We start from the raw sequence: 27,069 nt of genomic DNA, 5'->3' as shown, positions 1-27,069 counted from the left end.
GTTGGATGCCTAACCAACTGAGCCACCCAGGCCCCTGCAAGACTTGTTTGGTTTTTTTTTTATAAACACTGGTTTTTTTTTTGTTTGTTTGTTTTTACATTTATTTATTTTTGAGACAGAGACAGAGCATGAACGGGGGAGGGGCAGAGAGAGAGGGAGACACAGAATCAGAAGCAGGCTCCAGGCTCTGAGCCATCAGCCCAGAGCCCGACGTGGGGCTCGAACTCACGGAGGGTGAGATTGTGACCTGAGCTGAAGTCGGACGCTTAACCGACTAAGCCACCCGGGCGCCCCAACACTGTTTTTTTAAAAAAATTTTAAGCATTTATTTTTGAGAGAGAGACTGAGCGTGAGTGGGGGAGGGGCAGAGAGAGAGGGAGACACAGAATCCGAAACCTGCTCCAGGCTCTGAGCTGTCAGCACAGAGCCCAACGTGGGGCTCGAACTCCCGAACCCGTGAGAGGATGACCTGAGCTAAGTCCCCCGCTCAACCGACTGAGCCACCCAGGGGCCCCAAGACTTGTTTTCAACCAATAGACAGGTGGGTGGGCAGTGAGTGCATTCCAGACTGAGACTGGGAGGCAGGAGAGGAGAAGGAGAGACCGTGTTCCTAAGACACAAGACCAGAGAAGGGTCCCTGACAACCTGAAAGGGGACAGGGCACAGCTACAAGAACTGGCACCTGGGGTCTAGGAGAAAGGAATGCCTCCTCCCTTCCTTCAACCTCCCAGGAGAGAAATGCCCCCCCAACCCCCCAGTGCAGCTGGAGGCTCCCAACCATAAGCATCTACGCCCCTGGCTTGTCACCAGCCCTGCGAGCACAAAAATGTAAGAACAGGGTTGTGAGTTGTTTACTCGGTGAGGAGTTCGCACCACCTTCGGTCCTCCATGAGTCATTCAGGCCATTCCGGGTTGACGCGGGTGTGCACAAACCCCTCCTGGAGCCCGGTTGGCTCGCCCAGCTCCTGGGTGCGACCGGGCGGGTCCTCCGGAGAGGAGGCGCGTCCAAACAGCGCTCCCTTTTCCCATCCAGTGGAGGTAAAATCCAAGTTAGCAGGAATAGACTTGGCCGAGGAATAATGCTGAGGTGAACCCGAGCTCCTGGTGGGACCCAGCGGCAACCATCAAGTCGATCTGCCCCCTTTCCGGGGCTGGCTGAGCATCAGGAGGTCAGGATTGCCATGATTTTAGCCTTTTGATGGGGATTTGAAACTACAGCTATTTAAAAGATGTTGCTTTGAAATTGTTTTTTCCTAAGTTTTGAACTTGATTTATATAAGCATTTCTTTCTTTTTTTTAAATTTTTTTTAACATTTATTTCTTTTGGAGAGACAGAGCATGAGAGGGGGAGGGGCAGAGAGAGAGGGATATGTGCATTTCTTAATGATAATATTTAAATTATAACCTAATTGATAGAATTAATATTCTTTAGGGGTCAAGACTACTTGAGAAAAAAAAAACCCTGCTAAACAGATTTTTTAAAAAAACGATCCTGGGCTTATGTAATTACTGTTAAATTCGTACCAGTCTCTTAGGTAATTAACACACCAGTATCTCATGGCAGTGAGCAGATTTCGCTGGGTGGATGATCTGGGGAGCCTTTGGTCTCAAAAATAAGATGGCTTGCCCATTTCCTTAATTTTATTGGATAAAATGAGATTCTCGAAACGTCTCCTTGAGGCTGGTGAAAAGGAAGGCCGTGTGTGTAACCAAGCTAACATTTACAAGCGCCTGAGTTGAATGAACTTGATCTGAAACAATCTCCACTTCAGATTCCTCTGGAGCACAGCCCTTTCTGTGGCAGAGCAAAATGGCTTTTGGTTTTAACTACACCTCGTTCTCAAGGAAATAAAGTTAGATAAGGCATTCAGCTGTTAACAGCCGTGCCAGCCATTCAATAAATGCTTCTTCGGGGCTTACTTCCCGTCAGGCACCAGGGCCAGAATGGCAGGCAGGGCCCTTTTCCACAATCCTACAATCTGGTGGAGAAAACAGATTTTTTTTTTTTAATTAACACAAGAATTACAATTGCGATCAGGAAGAGAAAACCCACAAAGGTAGGAATAACATGAGGAAGGGGGCACTACCTACTTTAGGGTGTAAGGGAGGGATTCAATGAGGGGACGGCTATAGAGCACCTGGCTGGCTCAGTCAGTAAAGCCTGTGACTCTTGAGCTCAGGATTTTGAGTTCGAGCCCTGCGTTGGGTATAAAGATTACTTAAAAAGAAATCTTTAAAAAAAAAAAAAAGAAGAAGAAAAGGAGGAGATGGCTAAGCTTAGACCAGAGGATGTTGATTCAGACCTGTCGGAACACCCTCAGAACAGGAGGGGAAAAAAGTGTGTGCAAAGACTCACCGCCCTGAAAGGAGCTTGTTATGTTTAAGGGAGTAAAACACCCATACGCTTGAAGCATCATTATCTATCATACACCTGGTGAGTTTGAAGCAGCAACCAGATCATTACAACAACTCTAGAGGGCTTTTGGCAGAAGAGTGGCACGAGGTAATATGTTATTTTGAAGAGGTCACTCTGGCTTCCGGGTAGAGCACAGACGGGGCAGAGGAGAGGAACTGCAGATATCAGGGAAGCCTCCGTTCATGGCTTTGGCAAGATGGTGGCTTGGAATCCCGGTGATTCCAACAGGGAGGGGAAGGTGCACGTTCGGGTGTATTTTAAAGGTGCGATAAACAGGCACGCTGGTGGGTGGGGTGGTGCGAGGGGTAGTGAGTGGAACGGAGGAGTAAAGGATGACTCTTGCATTTCCAGCTGGGATGACTGGGAAGATGGTGTAATCCTATCAAAGATGTTAGACCAGTAGAAAAACAGGTTTGGAGAAGGCTTCAGTCCTTTCAGTGAATGCCTCAGTCTCTTAGTCATTGGAAGAACTTAGATCCCCATTGAGCACTTCTTTTCAAGGGCAGGTATGTGTCAGTCAGCTGCTGCCTGGTCTAAGCTGGACCCCGATTTTTTTATACAGAGAGTAGGCAGTTCAACAGGGTCCTAAGTGGGCGCTGGGGGCTTATCTTGATGTTGCATTTGATAAACACCGATTGTGTGTCTGCTTAGGGTGATTTGGTGGGGTTAGGAAAGATCACGAAAGCCAGGGTAAAGACCCCAAAGCTACCTTTTGGTATTGTCACTCACTAGGAAATTAGGAAAGAGACAGTACTGTTGAACTTCAATATTTTCTAAAAACAAATCCAGAAAAAAATTTGACGTATATTTCCCATGTTATTTCATGTGTGGGTTATCTTTCCAACAGTGTAGTTTAGGAAGAAAATAATTAAAGACATAAATGTGTAAGCCAAGAGCCAAAACCACTCTGAACAGCCCAAGGTTGTGAACTTAATTTGCCATTACCCTGGGGAGTCATTTCTTGGCTCATTGATTTATTATTATTCTGTATAATAGTGGTAGCCCCTGTCCTCCTCTGCCCATGGCCAGAGTATGAACCAGTTGTGAGGTCTGAAGAGTTTATGTTTATTGGATTTTAATGATTCAGTTAATAAAGGTCATTCTGAAGAGTAATAGAAACCTAAGTGTGTGGAAACAGAATGGATAAGACTGACTCTTGCAGTTCCTTGGGGTGTCCTTGGGTATATGTCTGATCCTTAAAGCAATTAAGAAGGATCCTTCCTTTCAATCAATTTACTGATGGTACATTCAACTGTAGCTGTAAAATGTTCTTTGAAACCCGTCACTAACAAAAGGTGTCATGTAAACACAAGGCTTACAATTTCTTAGATAATGACAACATATTGTTAATATCATACTGACAATAGTTTAATTGTAGTTATAATTACGGTACTTGTTAATAGTGTATCTTCAGTGCTCTCCAATATCTTTGAGAGGATGAAATATTGTGAGTTTCAGGTAAAATCTGAATTTTGAAAGTTAGGTATGAATTTTGAAGTTAAAAGGAACCTTAAAAATCATTTAATGGTGGGGTGCTTGGGTGGCTTAATCAGTGAAGTGTCCAACTCTTGATTTCGGCTTAGGTCATGATCTCACAGGTTCGTGGGTTCGAGCCCCGCATCAGGCTCTGCACTGTCAGGAATTCTCTCTCTCCCTCTGTCTCTGCCCCTCCTCCACTTGTGTTCTGTCTCTCTGCCCCTTCCTCTCTCCCTCTCTCTCTCAAAATAAATAAACTTAAAAAACAAAATTCATTTAATGGTGTCCTTTAAATATTAACTAACAGCAAATGATTTAGTAAATATTTATCCAAAATGGTGCTCATTAGACTGTGAAAGAATTTCCTGGGACACCTGGCTGGCTCAGTCAGTGGAACATGTGACTCTTGATTTTGGGGTTATAAGTCAGAGCCCCAACTTGGGTGTAGAGATTACTTAAAAATAAAATCTTGGGGCACCTGGGTGGCTCAGTCAGTTGAGCATCTGACTTCAGCTCAGGTCATGATCTCGCGGTTCCTGAGTTCAAGCCGTGCGTCGGGCTCTGTGCTGACAGCTCAGAGCCTGGAGCCTGCTTCAGATTCTGCATCCCCCTCTCTCTCTGCCCCACCCCTGCTTGTGCTCTGTCTCTCTCTGTCTTTCAAAAACGAATAAACATTAAAAAAATTAAAAAAGAAAAGAAAATCTTAAAAGAAAAAAAATTTCCTAAGGTAAATGGTGATTGTTTGGATTATAACATTAAATTGATAAAAGCATTAAACTGATAAAAGCATTTAAGAATATGTGGAAAGGAATAAACGTACAGTTGTTCCCCAGGCACGGATTAGTTAACAAAAATTTTCCACCCACCTCAAAACCCAATGCGATGGGATATAAGTGTATAATTCATACACAAAATACATTTCCTACATAGTTTTATAAAGCCTTCATGATCTGGCTCCTGTCGGCTTTTCCAGACTTGTCTTTTTTCTACGCCACTGTAACGCCCGAGTCTTCCTAGCTACAGCTTTACTCATCTTCCTACTCTTGAGTTTCAAACCCACACCGCCCTTCAAGTCTCAGGGCCTGTATATCAGGGGTTCCCTCTGCGTCCACCCTTTTTCCTTACTCTTCACTGGGTCGTTCTGCAGGCCTCCTATCACTTCCTCCCAGAAGCTTTCTGTCCATCTCCTCTCCCCCAGTCTCAGACCTCAGAGAGGCGAGGTTTGTTCCCCGGGTCTCTCCCGGGTTTTCCGGGGATGACCCAACCACTGCCCTGTTCATCGTCCCACTCCTGATCTCCAGAGCCGTGTCTGGAACATAATAGATACTATGAATGAGTGAGTGGATAAAGACAGTGAGCACTGAATTAATTGAAATGTAAACTTCACACATTTAAACAATAACATATATCTGAAGGAATAGAGGGGCTGTTTCTAAAAGATAGATTTCATCTCATCTCTTCCCTAAACAGAGAACATACACAGCCCAGCATCAGTTTGACCGCAAACATTTTAGCACTGTTGCACATTCAGCATCTTTCGACAAGTTACGTTAAAGACGTAGCATCCAGTGAGATACATGCAAATGGCAGAAATAGTGTATAAATTCAGCTCAAGCAACTGTAACTCACAACTTGTAAGCTTTGCCCCAGCAAAATGAGTGAAAAGAAAGGAAACCAACCTTTAAAACCTTCTTGCTGGAAACTAATGACTTTTTTAAATGCCAGCCTTTCTCCCAGAGAATGGATTTGGTCTGATTACTTCCATTTCTCAAATTGTCCAAGAAAAGACGACTTGGTTTTGAGAGTCAAACGGGATGTATCCTTCTATAAAGGTAAGGCCTTCCAAGTGTCCGTAGAAAACACTGTTCTTGTTTTAAGAGCAAAAGGAGCAACAAGGCATTAGCTTGGAAAAGGAGGACAGAGCACAACGGCCCTAGAGAGGTTTGGGGGCTGGGGAGCCCAGATAAGTTGGAGCGCGTATTAGATCTCGCCACTCCAGACTGCCCACCTTTTGCCAAACAATGTGGGAAACGGGAAAAGGATTCTTGTTTTGTTTTGTTTTGGACTGTCCTACCTCGTAGGACCCCTAGCAATGAATCGAATAAGCTTGGACAAAAGCCCCATTTTTTTTCTCCTTTAAATCAGCGACGATGGAGGGGGCGGGGGAGGACGGGGTCTCCGTCGTAAACGCCAGACCCAGCCTCGCTGCCTGCTCAGTCGCTGACGTTTTAGAAGCAGGACGGCTCTTTACAGCGAAACGGACTAAACTAAAATGACAACAATGAGCGTGGTCCTGAGAGTGCACGGATTTGCTCGGTTGCAATTTCGGGAAAGCACGCCGCGGGGGCGCTGCCTCCCCCGGGCCACACTCCCCAGCTCCGCGTCCCTCCGGCTCCCAGCGCCCTCCCTCGGCGCTCCTGACCCCGCGGGCCTCCCGCCGCAGCTTTAGCCCCTCTGCTCCCTCCGGGAGAGAAAAGCGCGACGGGGGAGAACCGTTGTTTCCGTGTCAAAAGCCGGCGGACCGCGCCCGGGGCGCCCACCCTCGTCCCCGAGAGGCCCCGGCCCGCCCCGCCGGGCCCCCTTACTCTGGGGCTCCATGGTCAGCCGCTCCCGGGCCCCCAAGGGTCGAGCCCCCGGCGCCGCCCCTTCTAACGCCTCTCCGCCGCGGCCGGCGTCGCTCGGGTTGCCTTGACAACCCGGAGGGCGGGGAGGAGGGGCCAGAAGGACGGCGAGAGGGAGGGACCAAAACCGCCCAGAAACGCGGGCGAGCGCGAGGGCCCGCGCGTCGCCGGGGGCCCCGAGCGAGGGCGACGACCCGGTCGTCGGCTGGAGACTCTGCCCCTGAGGCCCGGTCGGGCGGTCGCGCCCCCCACCCCACACCCCCACCCCCAGTAGCCCTCGCGCCCTCGGCGGGGTCTGTGCCCGGGCCTTCGGGGCGGGGGCCTCCGGCCCCCAGTCTCCTTCCCGAGGTGTCCGTCGGTCCGTCGGTCCGTGCGTCCGGCGAGCTCGGCCTGCCCGGCTGGGAAGGGCGGCCGGGCCCGGGCCTCCCTCCCCGGACTCGGGAGCCGCCGCTGCAGGTAAAGGCCGGCCGGGCGGCGGGAGGGGCGGGTGGGCGGCCGCGGCGCACCTGTTGCGGCCGCCGGGGCTCCGCGCGCCCCCCGCCGCCCCGGGACCCCCCTGCCCGCCCGTTGGCCCCGGACGACCCCGCCCCCACTCCCGGAACCGCCCGGGTGGGGGCCGCGTCCCCGCCGCTGCCTCCCGCAGCCCGCGTGTCAGCGGCAGGAGCGAACCCTGGCACCCCAGTCCTCCTAACAGGGGCTCCTGCGGCAGCCGGGGCGTCGGCCGGGCCCGGGGAGGGTGGTCCCCCGGGGCCGCATTTATGGGAAGCGTAAAGCCAATGAGAGCCTTTTCTGTGGTCGGCGGTGGGCCAAATGTGTCCCTGGAATCATGAAACCCAGGAGAATTCCGGTGCCCCACATTGCACTGTCATCCCAAGTATCACATTTCAGGCAGTGGGCCTGGGGTTGGATCTTTCCGGTTGGATCGTGTGTGTGTGTGTGTGTGTGTGTGTGTGTGTGTGTGTGTGTGTGTGTGTGTGTGTTTTGTTTATTTCAGTCCTCCCCGTTTTCGGTTGAGCTGCGGAGTCCACATATTTTGTACCAAAACTTTAGAGGGCTGTTAAACAAACGTAACATTACCCCACACAATAGTATCCTAATAAGTGGGTTTTGAAGTCCTGGTGCCCGTTGTGCTGTTAAGGAAGCTCTGAGGATCACAGGAGGTTGTGTCTGGTAGGTTGTAAAAATGCAAACAACCAGGAGAGAGAGTCAAAGATTAAGAAAAACGAGCAGCCTTAAAGAGGGAAGAAAAATGGAGGAGAGGCAGGAAAAAGATTGAGAAGGCAAGTGCGGGCGGGTGGAAACTGCATGATTGATTTCGTGCTGGTATCTGCCGATTATGGCTCCTCTGCCAGTTCCTACCGCTGCTCTAGACAGCACCGGAGGGAAATGAAGAGAGCCCTTTTTGGGTCGTGTAAGCCATTACTCATTCTTTGCCACTAGAGAGATTTCCACTCCGTAGATGACAAGGACGCCAAGGTAAATTGCTTTCCTCTTAGAAAGAGAATCGTTCAGAGGTTAATTGAACCTGAGAAGCATATATTCTATGATGGGAATGGACGTTTATTATGTTCCACCAAACTAGGCTGTTCCTCTCTCGGACTATATTGGGCCTTTTTCAGATTAATTGTCAAAGCAAGAAGGTTTATGCGTGGGTATTGGAAAGCAGTGTGATCTCTACAGAACCCATAACTCATGAACTAAAATATTGAAGTAATAAATTCAGATTGGAAAGTAAACACTTCATGGCACCTTAATTACCTGTTCCCTGAAACTTAGAGACAGGGGATGCATTTTCAGACGAACGGCATCTAAGGTCAGCAGCGCTTCTGGAGTACCCGTGTTTGCAAACGCTAGTTTTCAAACCATTAGCAACGTTGTGAATTGGTCTTTTCATCCAAGAAACCAACATAGCGGTGTCCATTAGTAATATCATAATCAAAGTGACAAGAGAGTCATAAAAACCTGGTCTTTATGAACACGTAAAAGAGGTAGGGTTGTCTTTTCTCAAGCAGGAAAGGATTCGGTATTTGCATTTAAAAAGAACGAAGAAACAATATTGTAGATCTCCACGCTGAAGTAACAAGGACTCAAGAGTTTGGTGGTTGCGTGCAGATTTTAAGGTTGGAAAAATGGAAATGTGTGTTGGGAAAGTACTTTATGCTTAGCGGTATGGAAAAATGATTTTATCAGTGGCTACGAACTTGACCTTGAGGAAGTCTTGCATTGAAATATTTCAGGTAATAGGTGGCAACTGTGAAAAGCCACATTTGATTTTAGGGGATAGTGTGTTTAGGGAAGAAATAACTGCTTGAGGGGGTGGAAGTGGGGGAGGGAAAGGTATAAACACATCTAAAGACAACATTCATTTCTCTTTCTCCCTCCAGCACCTGGTACGGTGGTGTCCTTGTGTTTGTCCAACGAGTGAAAAGAGCGTTTTAGAGAAATTGCTTTAGATAAAGGGATATGTTTCATTATCCTGAGGTCAGAAAGTTGCTAAGGGGATAGGGGTTGAGATGAACGGTAAAGGTATTGGTTGCCCCTTTTGGGGATTTCCGGCCACATGTTTTCTATTTCTTTCATTGGCCTGCTCAGGATGTAATTGGTGGCCAGGCGAAAAACAATAAAGTCCTGATTTTTAATGAAATTGCCAAGCTCATCAAATTAGATAGAATAGTTACATTATGTACTTTGCTGATGGCTTAACTAAACATAGCAAACCAAAGCACTGTCACCAGGGAATAAGGTGGCAGTGAAGGGATAGACATAGCCTCTCTTTTTCTTACTTCAATCTCTTAGCTGCAGCAATTCAAAGTAAACATAATTGTCATAGGAAGTTAACGTTATTTAACGCAAATAGGATGATTTTTTTTAAAAAGAAAGAAAAGCAAATTACTGCTGTTTCCCAGCCTTAGTATCATAAGTCAGAGGAAGTTTTCATTTTTGTTACTGGATTTTTGTTTGTTTTTTGTTTTGCCGGAGTGAGGGTACTTTTTTCTCTTTCTCCACTTTTTTTTTTTGGTCTTAGTTGTTTTAACGTCTATTTATTTTTGGGAGAGAGAGAGACACACACACAGACTGCGAGCTGGGGAGGGGCAGAGGGAGAGGGAGACACAGAATGCGAAGCAGGCTCCGAGCTGTCAGCACGCAGTCTGACACAGGGCTCCAACCCACGAATCGTCTTTAGATGTGTTTATACCTTTCCCTCCCCCACTTTCACCCCCTCAGCCAGTTATTTCTCCCCTAAGCACACTATCCCCTAAAATCAACACATAATCGAGATTATGACCTGAGCCCAAGTTGGATGCTCAACTGACTGAGCTGCCCAGGCGCCCCCATCTCCACTCGTTTCTGAAACTTAACAAAAGTTCAGTCAAGGAAAACGGATTCGAGTCTGCTTGTTTCCTCTTTGTCCTTCAGACCTGTAGAGGTCTGCACTCAAATAGTTGGATTCAAGGAATGCTCTTTCAGCGTTGACTCATTCGTAGTGTAATTGGGCATCAGGCCCATGCTGCTGCCCCCGCATCTGGAAAGTCTTCCAGGATTAGGCTAATGCTCACAAAATGCACTTCTCTCTCGCCTACTGGGGGCACTAGCTGGTTTGGCACCGGGCCCTGTACTATACGCCCTTGTAGAGTTTTCTGTCATTTGATGTGCCTGGGGCTGTGCCTCTGATTAAACATTTGGGGAGCTAAGTCCAGTACCCCCTTTTAGCTCATCGTGGGTTTTCAGCTCATAATTTAGGATAATAATAAAAAAGGACAAGCTTTTAGTCAGGGATGATTGCGTTAATTTTGAGCTATGCCACTTTGGAAAGTTAGGAGCCATATTTCCTCGTGGATAACTGGGGAGAATGAGATCTGCAGTGATTGTCTTCACGGTCCAGTTTTGAAAATCAAAGTCAATTAAATGTGATTATAGATATGAGTGAAAATATCTCCTATATTGTAAAGAACTCCTTAAACATAAATGGTTGTCATTGCAGGAGTATAGCAAACGTTTATTGAACATCCGTAACATGTTAGGTACTTCCTGGGGATCGCCCTTCGTAAAGGGACTAGGAAATGACTGACGGATTGTGTGAGGGCTTCCTAGGCAGAGGAACAGCTTGGTCAAAGGCACAGAGGCACAGGAAAGCAACTCTAAGCAGGAGTTCATTGTGGCTGGAGCAGAGAGAACTTACGAGAAGAGCACAGAAGGAAGTGGAGCTGAGGGGCAGATAGGCATTAAATCAGAAAGAACCCAAAGAGTGAGATTTTTATCGTGAAGGTAATGAGAAGGATTTGGGTCAGTGACGTGATCACTTCTCCATTTGAAAGGGGCCACTGGCTGCATGTGAAGGACAGATTGGTGGAGAGCCAGAACTAGAGGCAGAAAAAAACAAAGTTGGAGGCTTTGTAGTAATCCCATGAAGAAATGGTCAAATCACAGTGGCGGTTGGGAGGGCCGTGAATAGGGAGAGAGGTCCGAACAGCCAGTTTGGGGCTGTAGGATGTGAAGAGGCAGAAGCCATGTGAAGAGGGATGATGCCCAGGTGATGGGGGGAATTGTTCTGCTAATTGTTGAAATCCAGAACACAAAAGAAGGAAAGAGGGCTTTTCTATTTTTAAGGAGTGTGAGAAGTGCAGACGGGATGAGTTCAGTTCCTTTGAATGCCCATCTTCTAAATGGGGCTGTCCCTTAACTAGTAGTTGGACATGTAAGTCAGGACCTAAAGAAAGAAGTCTGAGATTAAGGTAGAACTTGAGATGAAGCATTCAGTCATTGAAGCAAAAATATGAACAATTTTTCCCCCGGGAGAGGACGTGGAACTAGAAGAGAGTCGAGGATGGAACCCTGGGGTGCACGGTTATTTGACATGCGGTGGGTGCAGTGGAAGAACCCAAGGGGACGAAAGAGGCGTGGCCAAAAAAGGAAGCTCAAAATGTGGGAGGATTAATAAAACAGAATCCCTACTCTTGAGGGGGTTCATGCATTGGCATTGCCTGGAATAATTCTCTTCTCTTCCACCTGCCATAGAATGCATGACACAGTTTATCAAACTATTATTGGTTTATTCAAGTTACTGAAAAGTGACTATCCATTACTTTGTTAAGAAAAGACAATTTCCTGATATTTGTGGTTTTTCACAATCTCCATTTGGAATAATTCAAGCAAAATGTAGCTTCAGGAGTTAGGGTGATACCCCAAACAAATCCCGTCTTTACAAAAAGGTGGGTGTAAGTTCCTTTTGTATTTGTTGGAGGTAAAATAACAATGTTAACTTCCTAGTGAAGGCTGCAGTAACCTATTCTTAAGATTTCAGCTTTTCCTAGATCTCACCCGTTTGCTCAGATATCTAACTAGACTGCATAAATAAGCCAAATTAATATTTTAGCAGACCTTTACTCAGATATTAGTTTCTAGAGTATTAATCAGTAAAACAAAGCCATATTGAAAGCATGAAATGGCCCAGTCATTTGAGATTCTAATAAAACCCTTTCTGAATTTGCATATGAGAAGTGATAGGTTGTCATGATATGTAAGTATTGATTGCGCTTGGGAGATCTTCCTGTATATAAGTCTAAAAAAACTTAAATTACCAGTGGAACATAGGATTCTTATATTAATTGCGCAGGACTGGTTATTCAAGGTGTATTTTTTTTTTAACTTAAAAAAAAATTTTTTTTAATGTTTACTTAGTTTTGAGAGAGACAGAGACAGAGACAGAGTGCAAGCAGGGGAGGAGCAGAGAGAAAGGGAGACACAGAATCCAAAGCAGGCTCCAGGCTCCGAGCTGTCAGCACAGAGCCCGATGCGGGGCTCAAACTCACGAACAGCGAGATCATGAACCTGAGCCGAAGTCGGATGCTTCACCGACTGAGCCACCCAGGCGCCCCCAAGCAGTATTTGGAATGAACCAATAGTGAGTTAAAAGTGAATCATTTTTGAAATTTGCGTGTTTTTAAAGTCAGTTGATTTAATTTGCTTACTTAAGATCAAAACGAAGTCAACTTGTTAGAAGTCTGGCAGTAAAGTTTGTTTTGTTTGTTTGTTTGTTTGTTTTAATAAATGTTTAGCTTTTATCTCGTCCAGGAAAGGTTTCAAGTCGATGCTAGAAACCAAAGGGATGTGCTTTGGGGAGCTCCGAGCCAATTAAAACAAAAGCAAACAACGGGGTAACCTTCTAAAAGTCCTAGTAATGATATAAGCCCATTGTGTCAATTAAAGGATAACAGGCCTGGGAGATAAAGTTTACATGTTAAATATTTGTAACTCCATGTGGGTGATTACAACCATGGTTTTCAAACATCTTCAACGTTTTTCTTTCCATAAGGGAACTACACGTTTTCCGTCGTATGGTATTTCTTCCAGACCACCCTGCCTGACGTCCCCCATAGCGTCAAGTGTTTCTTCAGCCCACAGTGTTCCGGCGTGAGCCCGTGTTCTTGTGTGCAGTCCGGAAGCAGTGTGGCCCAACGCGGTCAGGCACCCACTCTGCACTTAACTGAGGTTAAGCTGAGATCAGACTTCCCGACTTCACGCCCCTGCTCTGCCACAGACGAGCTCTTAGAAGCCGGAGAAATTAACTAAAGCTCTGATGGCTTACATGTCCCCACTTGAAAAATGGAAATAATAAAGTGAACCCTCATGGGGTCTTTAAGAGTGTAAATGAAATAATCCATACAAAGTGTTTAAGTACCTAGAGCATCTGGCACCCAATAAGCACGCTCTATAAAGGCTAATTGATAGAATTATCGTCATTACCATTATTGTTACTGGTCCAACGTTAGTAGCAATATCGAACCGTGCTTCTCAAAGTGTGGTCTGCGAACCGGTGTCCGTCCACAGACTGTTACTGGTCTGCAGTGAGATAAGGGGCTTGTGCCAGATGTCAGTAGACTGTGGCACTAATCATACTGTTCTGCTGAGCTGACATTTTTAATAGCAAGACTTCTTCAATGAAGGAAGCAATGGGTTGATTTACATGCGGCGCAAGCTCTTTATGTTGCCACAAATAAGCATTTTGAATAGAATTGGCATGGAATGTTGGATCAGTGATCCTGTTCTCTAAAAAATAATAGCCTTTTATCCTGAAGACAGTTATTAGTCACTCGTAATGCCTCATTAACCTTCTGTGTTCTAAACATTATAATTATGGGTTACAAGGATATTGTTTATTAGTTCGGCAGATATTTATTGATCACGTCTGTACAAAGCCTTCTGTCTTATTTCACAGAATTGTAAAGAGGGCTTGGAAATGGATCTTGACTTTAGGAAGTCTGCCGTGAACCTAGAGCAAGAGGGCAAAGTGAAAATCCGAGTAAACGTGTTGAGTGCGTGTTCTGAGTGTTTGCATTAGTGTTACAGCTTGGTTCCAAAGATTCCGCATAGACAGAGGTCTCCTTTTACTACGCTGCTCCCGTAAATGGCGAGAATTAATACTTTTTATTTTTCAGCCCTTAGACTATCATAATAGAGATCAGAGCTCACTTTATCAAGGGTAGTGTTTCTCCTAGGAGATCCCGAAATCTGGGACACTGGGGAATATCTGAGTTTGGGGATACAAATGACAAAAGCACAACTTATGAAGCTTAGTATTTATAGAAGATTCATCCTTAGGGTTTTTTTTTTCTTTTTATGACTGGTTCTGTTTGATCCTATATGCAAATATATTAGTAATAAAACATTTACTGCTGTACAGAATACGAAGAGACATTAAATAGATACTAAACTATTTTTAAGGTTTCGATACAAACTAACACTGATTCTTCAAGAAAAATTCATGGGTCAAATAGGGTCACAACAGATTTGGGAGTCCTATAAAAAAAGAATAATTTTTTGAAAGGTAAGGGGTGTGTGTGTGTGTGTGTGTGTGTGTGTGTGTGTGTTCATTCCCTTTTGTCCCACAACCCTTTTTCTAAAGAGTGGACGTGAAAGGGACTGGCTGTAAATTAGATCACACAGAACAGACTATTTTCATAGACTATGGGAAAATGATTTAAAATGCTCAAGAGATGTTATTTAGTTTTTAATCTTAAGATTTTTTTTTATGTGAAAATGATTTATTGCCCTGCTTGCTAAGCCAGATCATAACCCCACTCTCTGTTCCATCCTGCCCTTTGCCTTCAACTGTTACCAGCTCTCCTACAACTTGATTCACTAATGACTTTAAGAAAATTATAATTTTTAGTATTAACAAATAGAGTAATATATCAAATTTAGGAGGAGAATTATAAAGAAAACCAGAAGTGTAAAACATAAAAGTTTGGGTTAAGAAACGACCGGGTGAGTTTGGCCCATGGCACTTAAAATAAAACACCATCTCTGTAGCACATCGAGTCTCTGGTGACGTGGCCACGTCTCCTCTGTGAGCACATCTGTACCAGAACCTTCTCTCTCCTTTCAGGTACCAGCCACATCCTCCTTCTTTTAGTTCCTTGACCATAAGACTAAGTCCGCGTGTCCCAGACCATCCGTGTTTCACACCCCGTGCTCTGCCTCGAGGGACGGTGAGCTCCCTGAGGACAGGACCCAAACCTGCCTGTTGTCTCTGTGGCACCACTGTGTCTACAGGACAGACACTTGGTGGGCCCTCAGGTACTGGCCGAACAAGTGAACAAAAGACCAAAAATCTAGGCGTGGAGGATGAGAAAACCTGAGGACAGGGTGAACCTTTTAGATCATGAATAGTACCTGTAATGAAACAGATGTTAGTCTTAAAAGTGGAAGATCCCTGAAGAACAGAAAGCGATTCGGTCATTATCTGCTCAGCCTCTAATCGCTAACTGAGCACCCACTGTATGTGAGCTCAGACTGTGGAAATTACCCGAGAGGGTAGGTAGCGCTCCGATAACAGTCTGAGTAGAGAGACTCAAAACGTGGGGAAAGGATAATCACAGATGGTTGAGTAGTTTCCTAATCCAGAAGGACGTTGCTCCCCAGAACTGGTCGTCTCCGGGAGCTCTGAAGGTCAGGGGCCTGCCCCAAGCATGGTGTGCACCTCCATCACCACTCAGGGCAGCTCGGCGACTCTTCTGAAAGGCTCGAGAGAAACCCACCTTCGGTGTGGAAACAAGAGTTAACTGTGGCGTGGGTGTGTGATTCAAGGGAAAACCAAGAGCCCGTACAAACGTTTCAGTTTTGGAACCTGGGAATTCACCAGCATTTCGGGCCAGAGCCTTTAGAAACCCGGAAGCCTAGTGACAGTAGCTTGTCACCAGCATCTCGGCGTGAAATGAAGGCCCCGGCACATGGGAGGACCCAGATCCCGAGGCGCTTTGAAGGACTTTGTCCCTGACACAACGTGGGGCAACTTGGGAAGCTGAACAAAAATATCTCTGAAGTGCTAACATGATTCACTCAACCAATATTTACACAGGCTTAGCATGCGGACTCTGCCGTAGACGGCCGTGAGCAAGAGAGACACAGCTCTGCTGAGTGGTGCTGGCCTTCCACCAGAAACGAGGTAAACAGGTACAAATACATACCTTGTTAGACGGTGGTGAGCATGAAGGGGCAAAAAACAAAGCCGGAAGAGAGGCTAGGAAGTGGGTCTGGGTCATGGGGGGGGGGGGGTGGGTCAAAGTTTAGGGTGGCCGGTGAGCCCTCGCGGGTGGGCGTGTGAGAAAAACCTTCACGAAGAAAGGGTGGTAGCCGTGGGGACACCTGCGGAAAGGGCCTTTCAGAGAGGGGAGCAGCCATGACGTCCCCAGGCCCGCACACGTCAGGGTGTCCGAGGAACACCGAGGGGGCCACGGGGCTAGAAGTGGGGGGAGCGAGGGGGGCGGTCGGAGATGAGGGCGGAGCCACCGGGCCCATCAGTCCTGTTAAGTGTTTGGGGTTCTCCTTGGAGTCAGAGGAGCTGGGAAGCCGGTAGAGACTTTGAGCAGAGGAACCACGTGCTGACTTGAAGGGGGTCGCCGCGACTGGGTTGAGGAGTGACAGCGGGGCTAAGGGTGCGAGCAGAAGGCCAGTCACGAGGCTGCCGTAGCGGTCCAGGTGACCAGCCGCTCACCATGCTTGAGGCGTTTTGGAAGTAGGACTGACGTGATCAGGTCGTCGGGCAAGTGGCCGTAGTTAGTGGTAACTTACGATCTGACAGTTGTGTGGGTTACAAGTCCATCAAGGTCCTCACTGGGCTAAGGCCGAGGGACCAGCAGGGCTGTGTTCCTTTCTGGAGATTCTAGGAGACAATCCACTTCCTTGTCAGCTTTCAGAGGCCACCCACGTCACTCCTTGGCTCGTGGCCCTCCCTCCGTCTCCAAAGCCAGCAACACGGCATCCCTCTGGCCCTTCTTCCATAGTCCTGTCTCCCTCTGACTATAATTGGGAGAGGTCGTCTGATTTCAGGACTCAAGATTACACTGGACTCACTGGGACGGGCTCCCGGTCTCGAGGTCTGTAACTTCATGACGTCTTCACGAAGACGGCATGCAAAGTACAGATTTACAGGTTCCAGGGATTAGGGATTAGGATGTGCGCATCTTTGTAGGTAGGGGAATTTGAGATCAAGAGAAATCAAGAGTAACCTCAGCATTTTGGGTCTGAGCCATTGAAAGGGAGGAAGTCATCGAGAAGGGGAGGACCCGGCTTGTGGCTCTGGAGCAAACATCAGGAGCTCGGTTTAGGACGTGTTGAAATGCCTGTCAAATGTCCAAGGTGGAGGCGACCAGTCGGTGGTTGAACACAGGAGACTGAAGTTTAAGAGCCAGGATTAACAGGACCTATAAGTGAGAGTCCCCCACGTGTGGGTGGCATTGAAGCCGTGAGACCGGATGAGACCACACTGGCCCTTTTAGATCTCCGTGAAGTCCTGAAGTTGTACATTTGAGAATTTGATCGGTGTGAGGAATAGATATTTATAGTAAATCGAACACGGAGAAAAATGCAGAAGAGGACCATTGAACTGTGAAACCTAAACCAGAGTTTCTCCGGACAGGTTTCACGACCTTGTTTTTACTTAGCCCCTTGCAAACTTTATCTTTCCGTTTCTGTGAACTGTGTTTCTAGAATGACTGCGCCAGAGCCGAGCATCTGAGTGACTAAGATGTAGCTCCTCTTACATCGACTTCTGATTCTTTGTTGTTGAGGTGGTTTCGTGTTACGTTAGGTCTGTAGTATTTTAATAAGTACTCGTTTAAAAGTTGTGATAGACTCACTTCAAAGGGCGGCCCTTGACAAATCATGCAGTCCCCAGTTTATAGGTAAGATAGCTTTGAAAAGGAGCCAATTACCAATCTTTCCGATTCTTTGGAGTGCAACATAGTTTCTGCTGGCAACAGAACAATTTTTACTAAATTTTATTTTGAGTGGCACGTAACCTACAATATTTGTTTTCCCTTACTTAGGATGGTATTATTAAATTTGCCGAAGGCCGAAACATGGATCTCTTGTATGTGTATTTGATTATATCCCAGAAAATATTGACACGGCTCATGTCAGTTGCAGGATAAATGCAGGGAGGACTCAGCCACTGCCCCGTCGAAATCCCAAACTCCGAACTATAGAGCGGCAAGAAGTGCATCTGAGTAGTGAAAACAGATGTCACAGACTTCATAGCTTTGCTCAGACTTACTGGAGTCAATATAGAACCCTTTGAGGACTCGACCTTCCAGGTCTTCCTGTCAAACAAGCCTAACTGGTTTCTAACATGCCAGGTAGGAGAGCAGGTTAGAGAAGCAGAGGGGGGCCTCACGGGGCAAGCTCACTGACCGAAGTGGGACGTGGGGACTGAATCTCTGCAGAAAAGCGGCTCTTCAGACCAGTAGTCTGGCCTTTGACCCGTGGACGCTTAAGGGAAGTCTGAGGACATCGTTCTGTTTAGGAACTGACGTAATGGTGACCCTGAGGCATGAAGAGACAGTTAGATCGTTTTAGTAGGCAGAGCTTTGGTTATCTGTTGCTGCAAGACGACAAACTACCCTGGAACGTAGTAGCTTCCAGGAGCGGTGGGTGACCCTGTGTTCCCTCTCACAATTCTTCGGGGTTGACTGGGTTCCTGTGGGTGCTGCTGTTGCTGGCTGGTGTGTTGGCTGGGCCCGTGGGCATCTGGAGACCTGACTGGGCTGGAGCGCCATCCGTGGCTTACCCACATGACACGCCCGTGCTTTCTGTCAGCAGAAGCCCAGTTTTGGTCTCTTCCCAGCGGCCTTTTCACGCGGCTTGGGCGTCTCACCCAATAACAGCCGGCTCCCACGGGGGTGATTCAGGCATGTGAATATCTTGGAAGCGGTTCAGCATCACTTGACTGCCTTCTTTTAATGGCAGAGATTCACAGGGCCAGCTCAGAGTAAAGGGAGAGGAAATAGAGTCCGCCTCTCCAGGGGAGCAGGGGCAGAGCATCTGCCGCCATCTTGAATCCACCATGACAGAGAAATGGGTGGATACAGATGTACAGTGTACGTGTGGTGAAGGGGCGAGGGGAGCCTGAGGTCTCTAGAAAGATGACTCTTCAGAAAACTTGACTGTTGCCTGGGGGTTCAAAGTTCTCGAGCCTTTATAAATGTTACTTTGAGTACAAGATAATTTCATCTTTAAGGAGTATTGTAAAACTAAGAGAAGCATTTCAGGGGTGTATATTTGGTAAAAATAATAGCTGTGCTTTTTTTCTTTTTTTGAAGTAAAACAGTTCAGAAATAGTACCTCCAACAATCATCAGTCATGGCAACAATTTAACTTACCTGTCAAATGAGAACCCCCTAGAAGGGATTCTAATCAGAATAAAGCAAAAGTTGAACACAAAACTAAATGTTAACTTCTCTTAAGCATTGGGATTTTCTGATTCTTGGATGCCTTCTCAACGTTAGCTTGTCCTGTGATCTCAAGCCATCGTGTTTCTTGGATCTATTCTGTGCCACCCATAGGGGGGTGGCAAAGAGCTGGGCCGTTAATCCATATTACATTTGTGTTATTACATCGTTGTAACTCCAGTTTAATTTGGAAACGGTGGCTTCCAGAATGAATTTTGAAGAACTCTACCTTTGAGGAGCTCCAACATCCTTCCCCTCCCCGCTCCCCCCCCCCCCCACCTCTGGTTATTAGTTTCTCCCTCTTTTGGCCTATTTTTGTGTGAGTTCTAAAACTCTTGGTCCTGACCCCAAAAGTATCCTCATGTGTGTGTCTCATGGCTGGTTTATTAATGGAGGCCCTGAGAAGGCACTCAGCAGGGGGCTTCTGGAGTGTTTGTTTCCCTGGAGCCTGGCTTGACCAGTGGGGAAGCCTTTTTTATTATGTAGGTTGAGGAGTTAGCCCTTTGAGCCCCAACAGTCTAAAGCAATAGTTACGGTAAATGGAGTGGTGTAAAAAGAGTAATTTCACTGACAGTATCGTGAATGGCATTTTATGCTCTGCTCTTTTTTTACTTGAGTTTTTCTGACTTTTTCGTGTGTTCACCTGCTTAATGTGAAAAGACGCTTACTTTCAGCAATGTTGATTTGGATTTTTTAAAAATCACTCCTGACTGGAAGATCACTTACCTGACAGGTAGGGAATACGTTACTGGTGTAAAAAAAATCCACCTCCCTTGCCTGACATTGTCAACTGGCACAGGCAAATGGAAAATGAAGTTTTAAAAAAAATACTCTCTTTTAAACTCGAGGGTTTCTTAATTAAAAAAAAAAAAAAATAGAGACTGTCTGGTAACCAGTGTTAGGGGAACACCCCCTGGGCCCTGACAGTCTTCCCTGTTACAGGGCCCAGCATCTCCCGTAGTGGCGTTAGAGACCCTGTGGTGGGGCCTAACAGCCACCGCATCCCCTGGTTGCTGCTTTTGCTGTCAGGACCTGCGATCGAGGTCAGGCCCAGAGCACGAGGTCCAGCGTGGAACCGTCTCCAGGCCGGCGGGGAGGAAACCGCAGCTGCCCCAACTTGAAGAGCGAGCCTTGAATTATTCCTCGGCTTTCAAATAGGCCACAGAAATGACAGACCGTAGCCAGTTCCCAGGAAAGAAGAACAAAAAACCAGTTAACGCCTTTGTTTTGAACACCTGTGCTTTTTCTCCTGAACACCTTGTATCTGATTTTCCTTCTTTGTCTGTCTGTTGGTAGCGTGGTTTACTGACCGTCATTTAACGTGCTCAAGAGTGCTTCGCGAGCCGGGACCGTAGGGGACCCAGCGGAGGCGACCGGATGCAGACTTGAGGCACTCAACTTGCCCAGACCGCGGACTGAAGTCTCGGCAGTTAGGACACCGGAGTCTGCGTCCGTGGACTTTCAACCCTGTTGGCGGTGGGTGATTGTCGGAGGAACCCGATGTAGGATGCCGGCTGCTTGAGCTCCCTCTCGGACGAGATGGAAGAAGAAGAGCTGGAAGGTCCCAACTCTGCGTCCGAGAAGCGCTATTTCCCAGAATCCCTTGATTCCAGCGATGGGGATGAGGAGGGGATTTTGGCCTGCGAGGACTTGGAACTTAACCCTTTTGATGGATTGCCTTATTCGTCACGTTATTACAAACTTCTAAAAGAAAGAGAGGATCTTCCAATATGGAAAGAAAAATACTCCTTTATGGAGAACCTGCTTCAAAATCAAATTGTGATCGTTTCAGGAGATGCTAAATGCGGCAAGAGCTCTCAGGTGAGTAGCCGCTACGAAATACCATTTGCTTTATGTGGTGCTTTTGTGTCCCTTAAGTAATTATAGTGTCACAGCACGGTGTTCAGTTTTAATAGTAATCTGGTCGTCTAGGCATTTGTCCATTTCTTCCAGGTTGTCCAGTTTGTTGACATACAATTTTTCACAGCATCCTCTGATAATTGCTCAGAGTTCTGAGGGATTGGTCGTGACAAATCCGTTTTCATTTGAGATTTTATCTATTTGTGATTTCTCTATTCTATCTGTTTCCTCTCTCTTTTCTTTTTGAGAAGCCTGGCTAGAGGCTTATCAATTTTGTTTCTTTTTTCAAAAAACCAACTCTTAGTTTCATTGATCTCCTGCTCTTGTGAATTCTGTATTGTTAATTTCTGCTCTGATCTTCATTATTTCTCTTCTTCTGCCAGGTTTGGGGTTTCTTTGTTGCTCTGCTCCTAGTTCCTGTAGGTGTGCTGTTAGATTTTGTATTTGGGATTTTTCTTGTTTCTTGAGATAGGCCTGGATGGCAATGTAAACAAAACAAAACAAAGCATTAGCAATGCAGACACAGCAGTTGTGACTTACCTAGTTTTATTTATTAAAGCCAGCTGAATAACAGTTAATTCTATGTACGTGGGTGTTGATTGTGTTTAGGGTACCACAACATTTTCTCTAGAATGGTAGATAAAAATCCATTCAAATTATTTCATTACATATTTTTTTTTAAATTTTTTTCTTAACGTTTATTTATTTTTGAGACAGAGAGAGACAGAGCATGAGCGGGGGAGGGGCAGAGAGAGAGGGAGACACAGAATCCGAAACAGGCTCCAGGCTCCGAGCCGTCAGCACAGAGCCCGACGCGGGGCTCGAACTCACGGACCGCGAGATCGTGACCTGAGCCGAAGTCGGACGCTTAACCGACCGAGCCACCCAGGCGCCCCTCATTACATATTTTAAAAGATGTGATCAATGTTATTTGCTTGTCATAGACTTGGGGGTTAATTGCTCTGTTTACATGTCCAGCAGTCTGATGATCGAGGCATTTGGACATGCTTGTTGGTGAAGCCGGTTAAGCTCCAGAAATCCAACAGCACAAGAAAATTTTTATTTTCCAGACTATGAGAAATAAGGAAGTGGTCACATATCATCCTGGCCTGAGGTCATACATTTCGGGATCTATTAGGGTAAATAGTTCATGAAAAATGTCTATTGTCCAGGCCGCTGTTGTTTTGCTTGAACTTCTAGATTTGATTTTAGTGGTATCTATATTTTACCTTTAAATTATAAAGCAAGCAGTATTTCTGTTATAAAATTCATGCATGGATTCTTATGAAAAATGAGAATTAAAATAGACCATAAAGATGATCTGACAGTGGCCCAGAGGGATTGGATAATTTGTCTAACTAATGTCACATACTTTTCTGAGTTGGAATTATAAGAGGACTTTCTACGATACATTGCCACATTCAGGTTGTTTGTTACCTTTGGGGCTTACTTGTTCTAACTTGAAGGGAGGAAGGCTGGACAATAGGTGGTTTTTCTTTAACTCGGCTGCCAATGTCAAGGGTTTGCTATGAACTGTTACTCGTCAGGGTGAGTTGTTGTTACAATGAATGCTTTTGGCGTGTTGGCAAGAAGCTCCTGCTGAAAACTGAGTGGGTGTAATATTCCTGGTTACTGTGGACAAAGGGCAAGTTGAACATTATTTAAAATCGGGGGCACCTGGGTGGCTCAGTTGGTTAAGCGGCTGACTCTTGGTTTCGGCTCAGGTCATGATCTCACAGTTCTCAGGGTGAGTTCGAGCCCCGCCTCGGGCTCTGCACAGAGCCTGCTTCTGATCCTCTGTCTCCCTCTCTCTCTCTCTCTCTCTCTCTCAAAAATAAATAAACGTTAAAAAAATTGAAAAGTGATTTAAAGTTGTTATTTTGCAATAATTCAGATTTTTAGAATAAGTTTGCAAAAACAGGACCAGGATTTTCCCCATGTTGTTTCCCTAGCTTCCCCGGATGTTAATATTTCACCACATTTGCTTTTCCATTCTCTCTCTTCCCGTACACACCCACACCTACACACACGCTCACACACACATACACACCTACAGACACGCACAGTTTTTATTCTGAACCCTTCAAACGTTGATGATACGAGGCCCTTTGCCTCCAAATCTTTCAGCAAATCTTTTAGCACAAACAGAGCACAGCCGCACTGTAACGATCCAAGTCAGGAATGTAACATTGACATTTCATGATTCTCTAGTTTACAGACTTTCAAATCTCATCGATTTTCCCACTAATGTCCTTTATTTTTATTTGTTTATTTTTTTAAATATGAAATTTATTGTCAAGTTGGTTTCCATACAACACCCAGTGCTCATCCCAACAGGTGCCCTCCTCCATGCCCATCACCCGCCCTCCCCTCCCTCCCACCCCCCATCAACCCTCAGTTTGTTCTCAGTTTTTAAGAGTCTCTCATGGTTTGGCTCCCTCCCTCTCTCACCTCCATTTTTTTATGTCCTTTATAAAAAACAAAACAAAACATTTTTCCGGTCTAGAATCCAAAGTACGTTGCACTCAACGGTCATTCCTCTTTAACCACCTATAGTCTGAAAGGGCTCAGGTTTTCCTTGTCCTTCCTGACCTTGACATTTTGGAAGAGTGTCTTGTAGGACATCCCTCAGCCGGCGTCTGTCTGATGTTTCCTTAGGATTAAATTCCAGTTGTGCGTTTGCGGCAAGAAGACCGTGGAGGTGCTGTGGCAGCCTCCTCGGTGCAGCCTCTGCGGAGGCATAACGGTTCTGTCCCTGATGCTATAATTAAGTTTGGTGCCTCGGTAAGGTGGTGGCTGTCTTGTGCTTCACTGTAAAGTCACCATCGTTCCCCATCATTGAGGAGGTGGGGAGATGCGGGGCGCCTGGGGGGCTCTGTCGGTTGAGCGTCTGACTGGAGCTCAGGTCGTGGTCTCACAGTTTGGTGAGTTTGAGCCCCGCATCGAGCTCTCTGCTGTCAGCACGGAGCCTGCTTCCGATCCTCTGTCCTCCGCTCTCTCTGCCCCTCCCCTGCTTGCTCGCTCTTTCAAAAATAAATAAAACAGAAAAAAAAAGAGCTGTGAGGAGGTTCTCGTACCCACTGCCTAATTGAAGAAGTAAAACACCGTCGTTCTCAGAGGCTGCCTTCCCCATATTTTACCCTCTTACCTCCACGGAGTAACTTGGATTCATTATTTCTTGCTTTTCTTTTTATAGATTTACCATATTTTTTGGTTGTGAGCCCTGTTATCCTGGTTAGCCAGTTTTCACTTTTTTTTAGGTTTATTTATTTTTGAAAGAGACAGAGCACAGGTGGGGGAGGGGCAGAGAGAGAGGGAGACACAGCATCCGAAGCAGGCTCCAGGCTCCGAGCTGTCAGCACAGAGCCCTATGCGGGGCTCGAACTCACGGACCGCGAGATCGTGACCTGAGCCGAAGTCGGACGCTTAACCGACTGAGCCACCCAGGTGTCCCCAGTTTTCACTTGTAAAGGGACGTATTATTGTGCTCTGACACCAGCCCGTCCTGCCCAGGTGTCACTGACATTCATCCACAACAGTGGCTCTCTAACTTGAGCCTATCAGACTCACCTGGAGGCTTCCTAAAACCCACCTGCCATTTCCCACCCTCCTGCCCGGCCTCAGTTTCTAGTCCAATAGGTGTGGGGAGGGGAGCTGGCATGGTTAACAAACCTGCGGGTGATGCTGACGGTCTCGAAACCGAGCTTTGAGAACCACAAATGATCCTGATGCTTTATGGCTGGGCTTCATTTGGTTTTCCCTTTGATGGTAGCCCCTTGCCTGAATCTACCGCAGTTTATATATCCTTTCTCCTGATGATGGGCATTTGGGTTGCTTCCGGGGTTTTGCTTTTCCCAAGTGTTGTGACGAGCATTTTGCATAAGTCTTCTGTGAGATATTTTCAAGAGTTTTTACACAATGGAATTTTTTAAAAGTCAGTGTTTCACTTAAAAAAGTGAAAGTGGGGTGCCTGGGTGGCTTGGTTGGTTAAGCGTCCGACTTCGGCTCAGGTCATGATCTCGCGCTCCGTGAGTTTGAGCCCCGCGTCAGGCTCTGTGCTGACAGCTCAGAGCCTGGAGCCTGCTTCCGATTCTGTGTCTCCCTCTCTCTCTGCCCCTCCCCTGCTCATGCTCTGTCTCTCTCTGTCTCAAAAATAAATAAAAACATTTAAAAAAATGGAAGTAAAAGATACAGGAGGTAATTTGAGACCATGTAAAGTACGCTTCTCGTCACACGTGCACCTGCTGGTGTTACTATCCTCAGATCACTCTTTGACATTAGGACACTGGTGCCAGGTGCCAACCGAAGGGGTGGCTTTTCTGACTCTGACATTCCTTCTACGTTTAGTATTCGGAATTCTTCTGTAAAGCTGAACTTCCTCTTCGGTGTTTATTTGCTCATTTATTCGTTTCAATGTGGGCTCATAAATTCTTTCCTTATTCAGTACCGAGCCCATTTATTTTGTTGCGCGGATTGTCCCCGACGTGGCCTGCGGGATGACTTCTGCGTCCTTCTGACGGTCCCCGTCATTCTTGGCGCGTTTCTTTGCTCTCTGGCCCCGTAGCACGTGACAGGCCCATCTAGTGTGTTCCCTGTTCCAGTCTTAGAAATAGCCATTTTCGGGGCGCCTGGGTGGCTCCGTCGGTTAAGCGTCCGACTTCAGCTCAGGTCACGATCTCGCGGTCCGCGAGTTCGAGCCCCGCGTCGGGCTCTGTGCCGACGGCTCGGAGCCCGGAGCCCGCTTCGGATTCTATGTCTCCCTCTCTCTCTGTCTCTCCCCCACTCATGCTCTGTCTCTGTCTCAAAAATAAATAAACATTAATTAAAAAAAAAAAAAAAAGAAACAGCCGTTTTCCTCAGGCAGCCCTGGTCCCTTTAGGTGGAGAACTGTACTTAGAAATCAAGATCTGGGCACGAAGTGGCATTGCCATCAGCTCGTCGTGGTTTCCAGGCCCCGTCAGGTAACAGAGCTAGGAGGCAGGTGTGTGGGTATGTGTGCTACCTCTCCGTCTCCCCCTGTAACTGTTTCTCTGTCTGTAGCTCTATTTCTCTGCATTTCTCTCTATTTCCGTCTTTATTTCTGTCTCTCTGAGTCTCCAAAACCATGAATTCGTGCTGGTGCCTCTGATGCCAGTTCCACAGCACAGGGCTCGCTGTGGCCCGTCTTGCTGCCTCTGAATAACTCCCTTCTGTAACCGTGAGGAACCTGACACGTGATCACGATACGTGGTATCGTTACTTGTTCAGTCCTGGAATGCACGCTCCGTGTAGTTTCAGAATTGCTTTAGCCCGCTCTTTTGGTTAGGAAAACACCAAATATATACCCTCTGAGTTTTCTTTTAGAATTTGCGACCGCTAAAGCCTAGACTTGTCACCCCACACCGTGGAATACGGTACGTCGATAGCTAGCAATGGTCTCTCGTGCTGTCTTCGACTTCTCAACCGTTTTCACAAATAATGCTTGTTTTCTGTTCATCGGGAAGTCGGTGTGTGTCTTCGGGGTGAGAGAAATCTAAGTAGCATGGGAAATCTAAAGAGATGGGAAAGTGGGCCTGTTCTAAACCAAATTAAGTATCGGGAGCATCGGTTGTTTTCTCGGTTCTGGAAACAGCCCGGTTATTTTTGTTAGCTTCCGAGATGATTTTCTGGTTCCTCGGAGTTTCAGCCTTTCAAACAAGAGTTTGTCTTTAGACCCAAGCCTTCTAAAGAGGACCACAGACATTTTGCAGGGTCCAAAAAATTCCATCTCTCTCCGGTGCGGCTGGCGTTTTGTGACTGCCCGAGGGAAAATAGGACAACCTTTCATACATTTATAGGACCTTTTCCTATTGCCTTTTCTGGGGGCAGCTTTATGAAAAAGCCCGACAGAGAACGAAGTATTTTTAGAACTGTCTCTTCTCTTTGCTTCTCGCTTTCTGGCTTTTGTCCTGAAATTTCCCAGGAAGTGGACGAGTTAGTGAGGGGAGTA

At 46.5% G+C, this 27,069-nt stretch overlaps 2 protein-coding genes across 4 annotated transcripts in view; one reads left to right on the top strand and one right to left on the bottom strand.

Annotated features, from left to right (window-relative positions):
- The window catches only part of FANK1 (fibronectin type III and ankyrin repeat domains 1), a 103,705-nt gene extending 96,974 nt beyond the window's left edge, over window positions 1-6,731 (bottom strand). The window contains 1 exon segment of the mRNA XM_053910030.1: window positions 6,478-6,731. Coding sequence (XP_053766005.1) covers window positions 6,478-6,490 — 13 coding nt within the window. The 5' untranslated portion in view covers window positions 6,491-6,731.
- The window catches only part of DHX32 (DEAH-box helicase 32 (putative)), a 52,786-nt gene continuing 32,442 nt past the window's right edge, over window positions 6,726-27,069 (top strand). The window contains exons 1-3 of one of the 3 annotated variants that reach the window (XM_053910020.1): window positions 6,726-6,969; window positions 15,872-15,958; window positions 20,538-21,062. In XM_053910020.1, coding sequence (XP_053765995.1) covers window positions 20,781-21,062 — 282 coding nt within the window. In that variant the 5' untranslated portion in view covers window positions 6,726-6,969; window positions 15,872-15,958; window positions 20,538-20,780. Of the gene's footprint in view, window positions 6,970-15,871; window positions 15,967-17,982; window positions 18,150-20,537; window positions 21,063-27,069 lie in introns of those variants that run through there. The other 2 variants (XM_053910019.1, XM_019424634.2) reach the window with 2 other exon arrangements.

The sequence above is a fragment of the Panthera pardus genome, unplaced genomic scaffold (assembly GCF_024362965.1).
Source record: "Panthera pardus isolate Hobbes unplaced genomic scaffold, ASM2436296v1 HiC_scaffold_22, whole genome shotgun sequence".
Taxonomy (NCBI): Eukaryota; Metazoa; Chordata; class Mammalia; order Carnivora; family Felidae; genus Panthera; species Panthera pardus.
The sequence above is the reverse complement of the archived record's forward strand: the minus strand, read 5'-3'. Positions and strand labels throughout refer to the sequence as shown.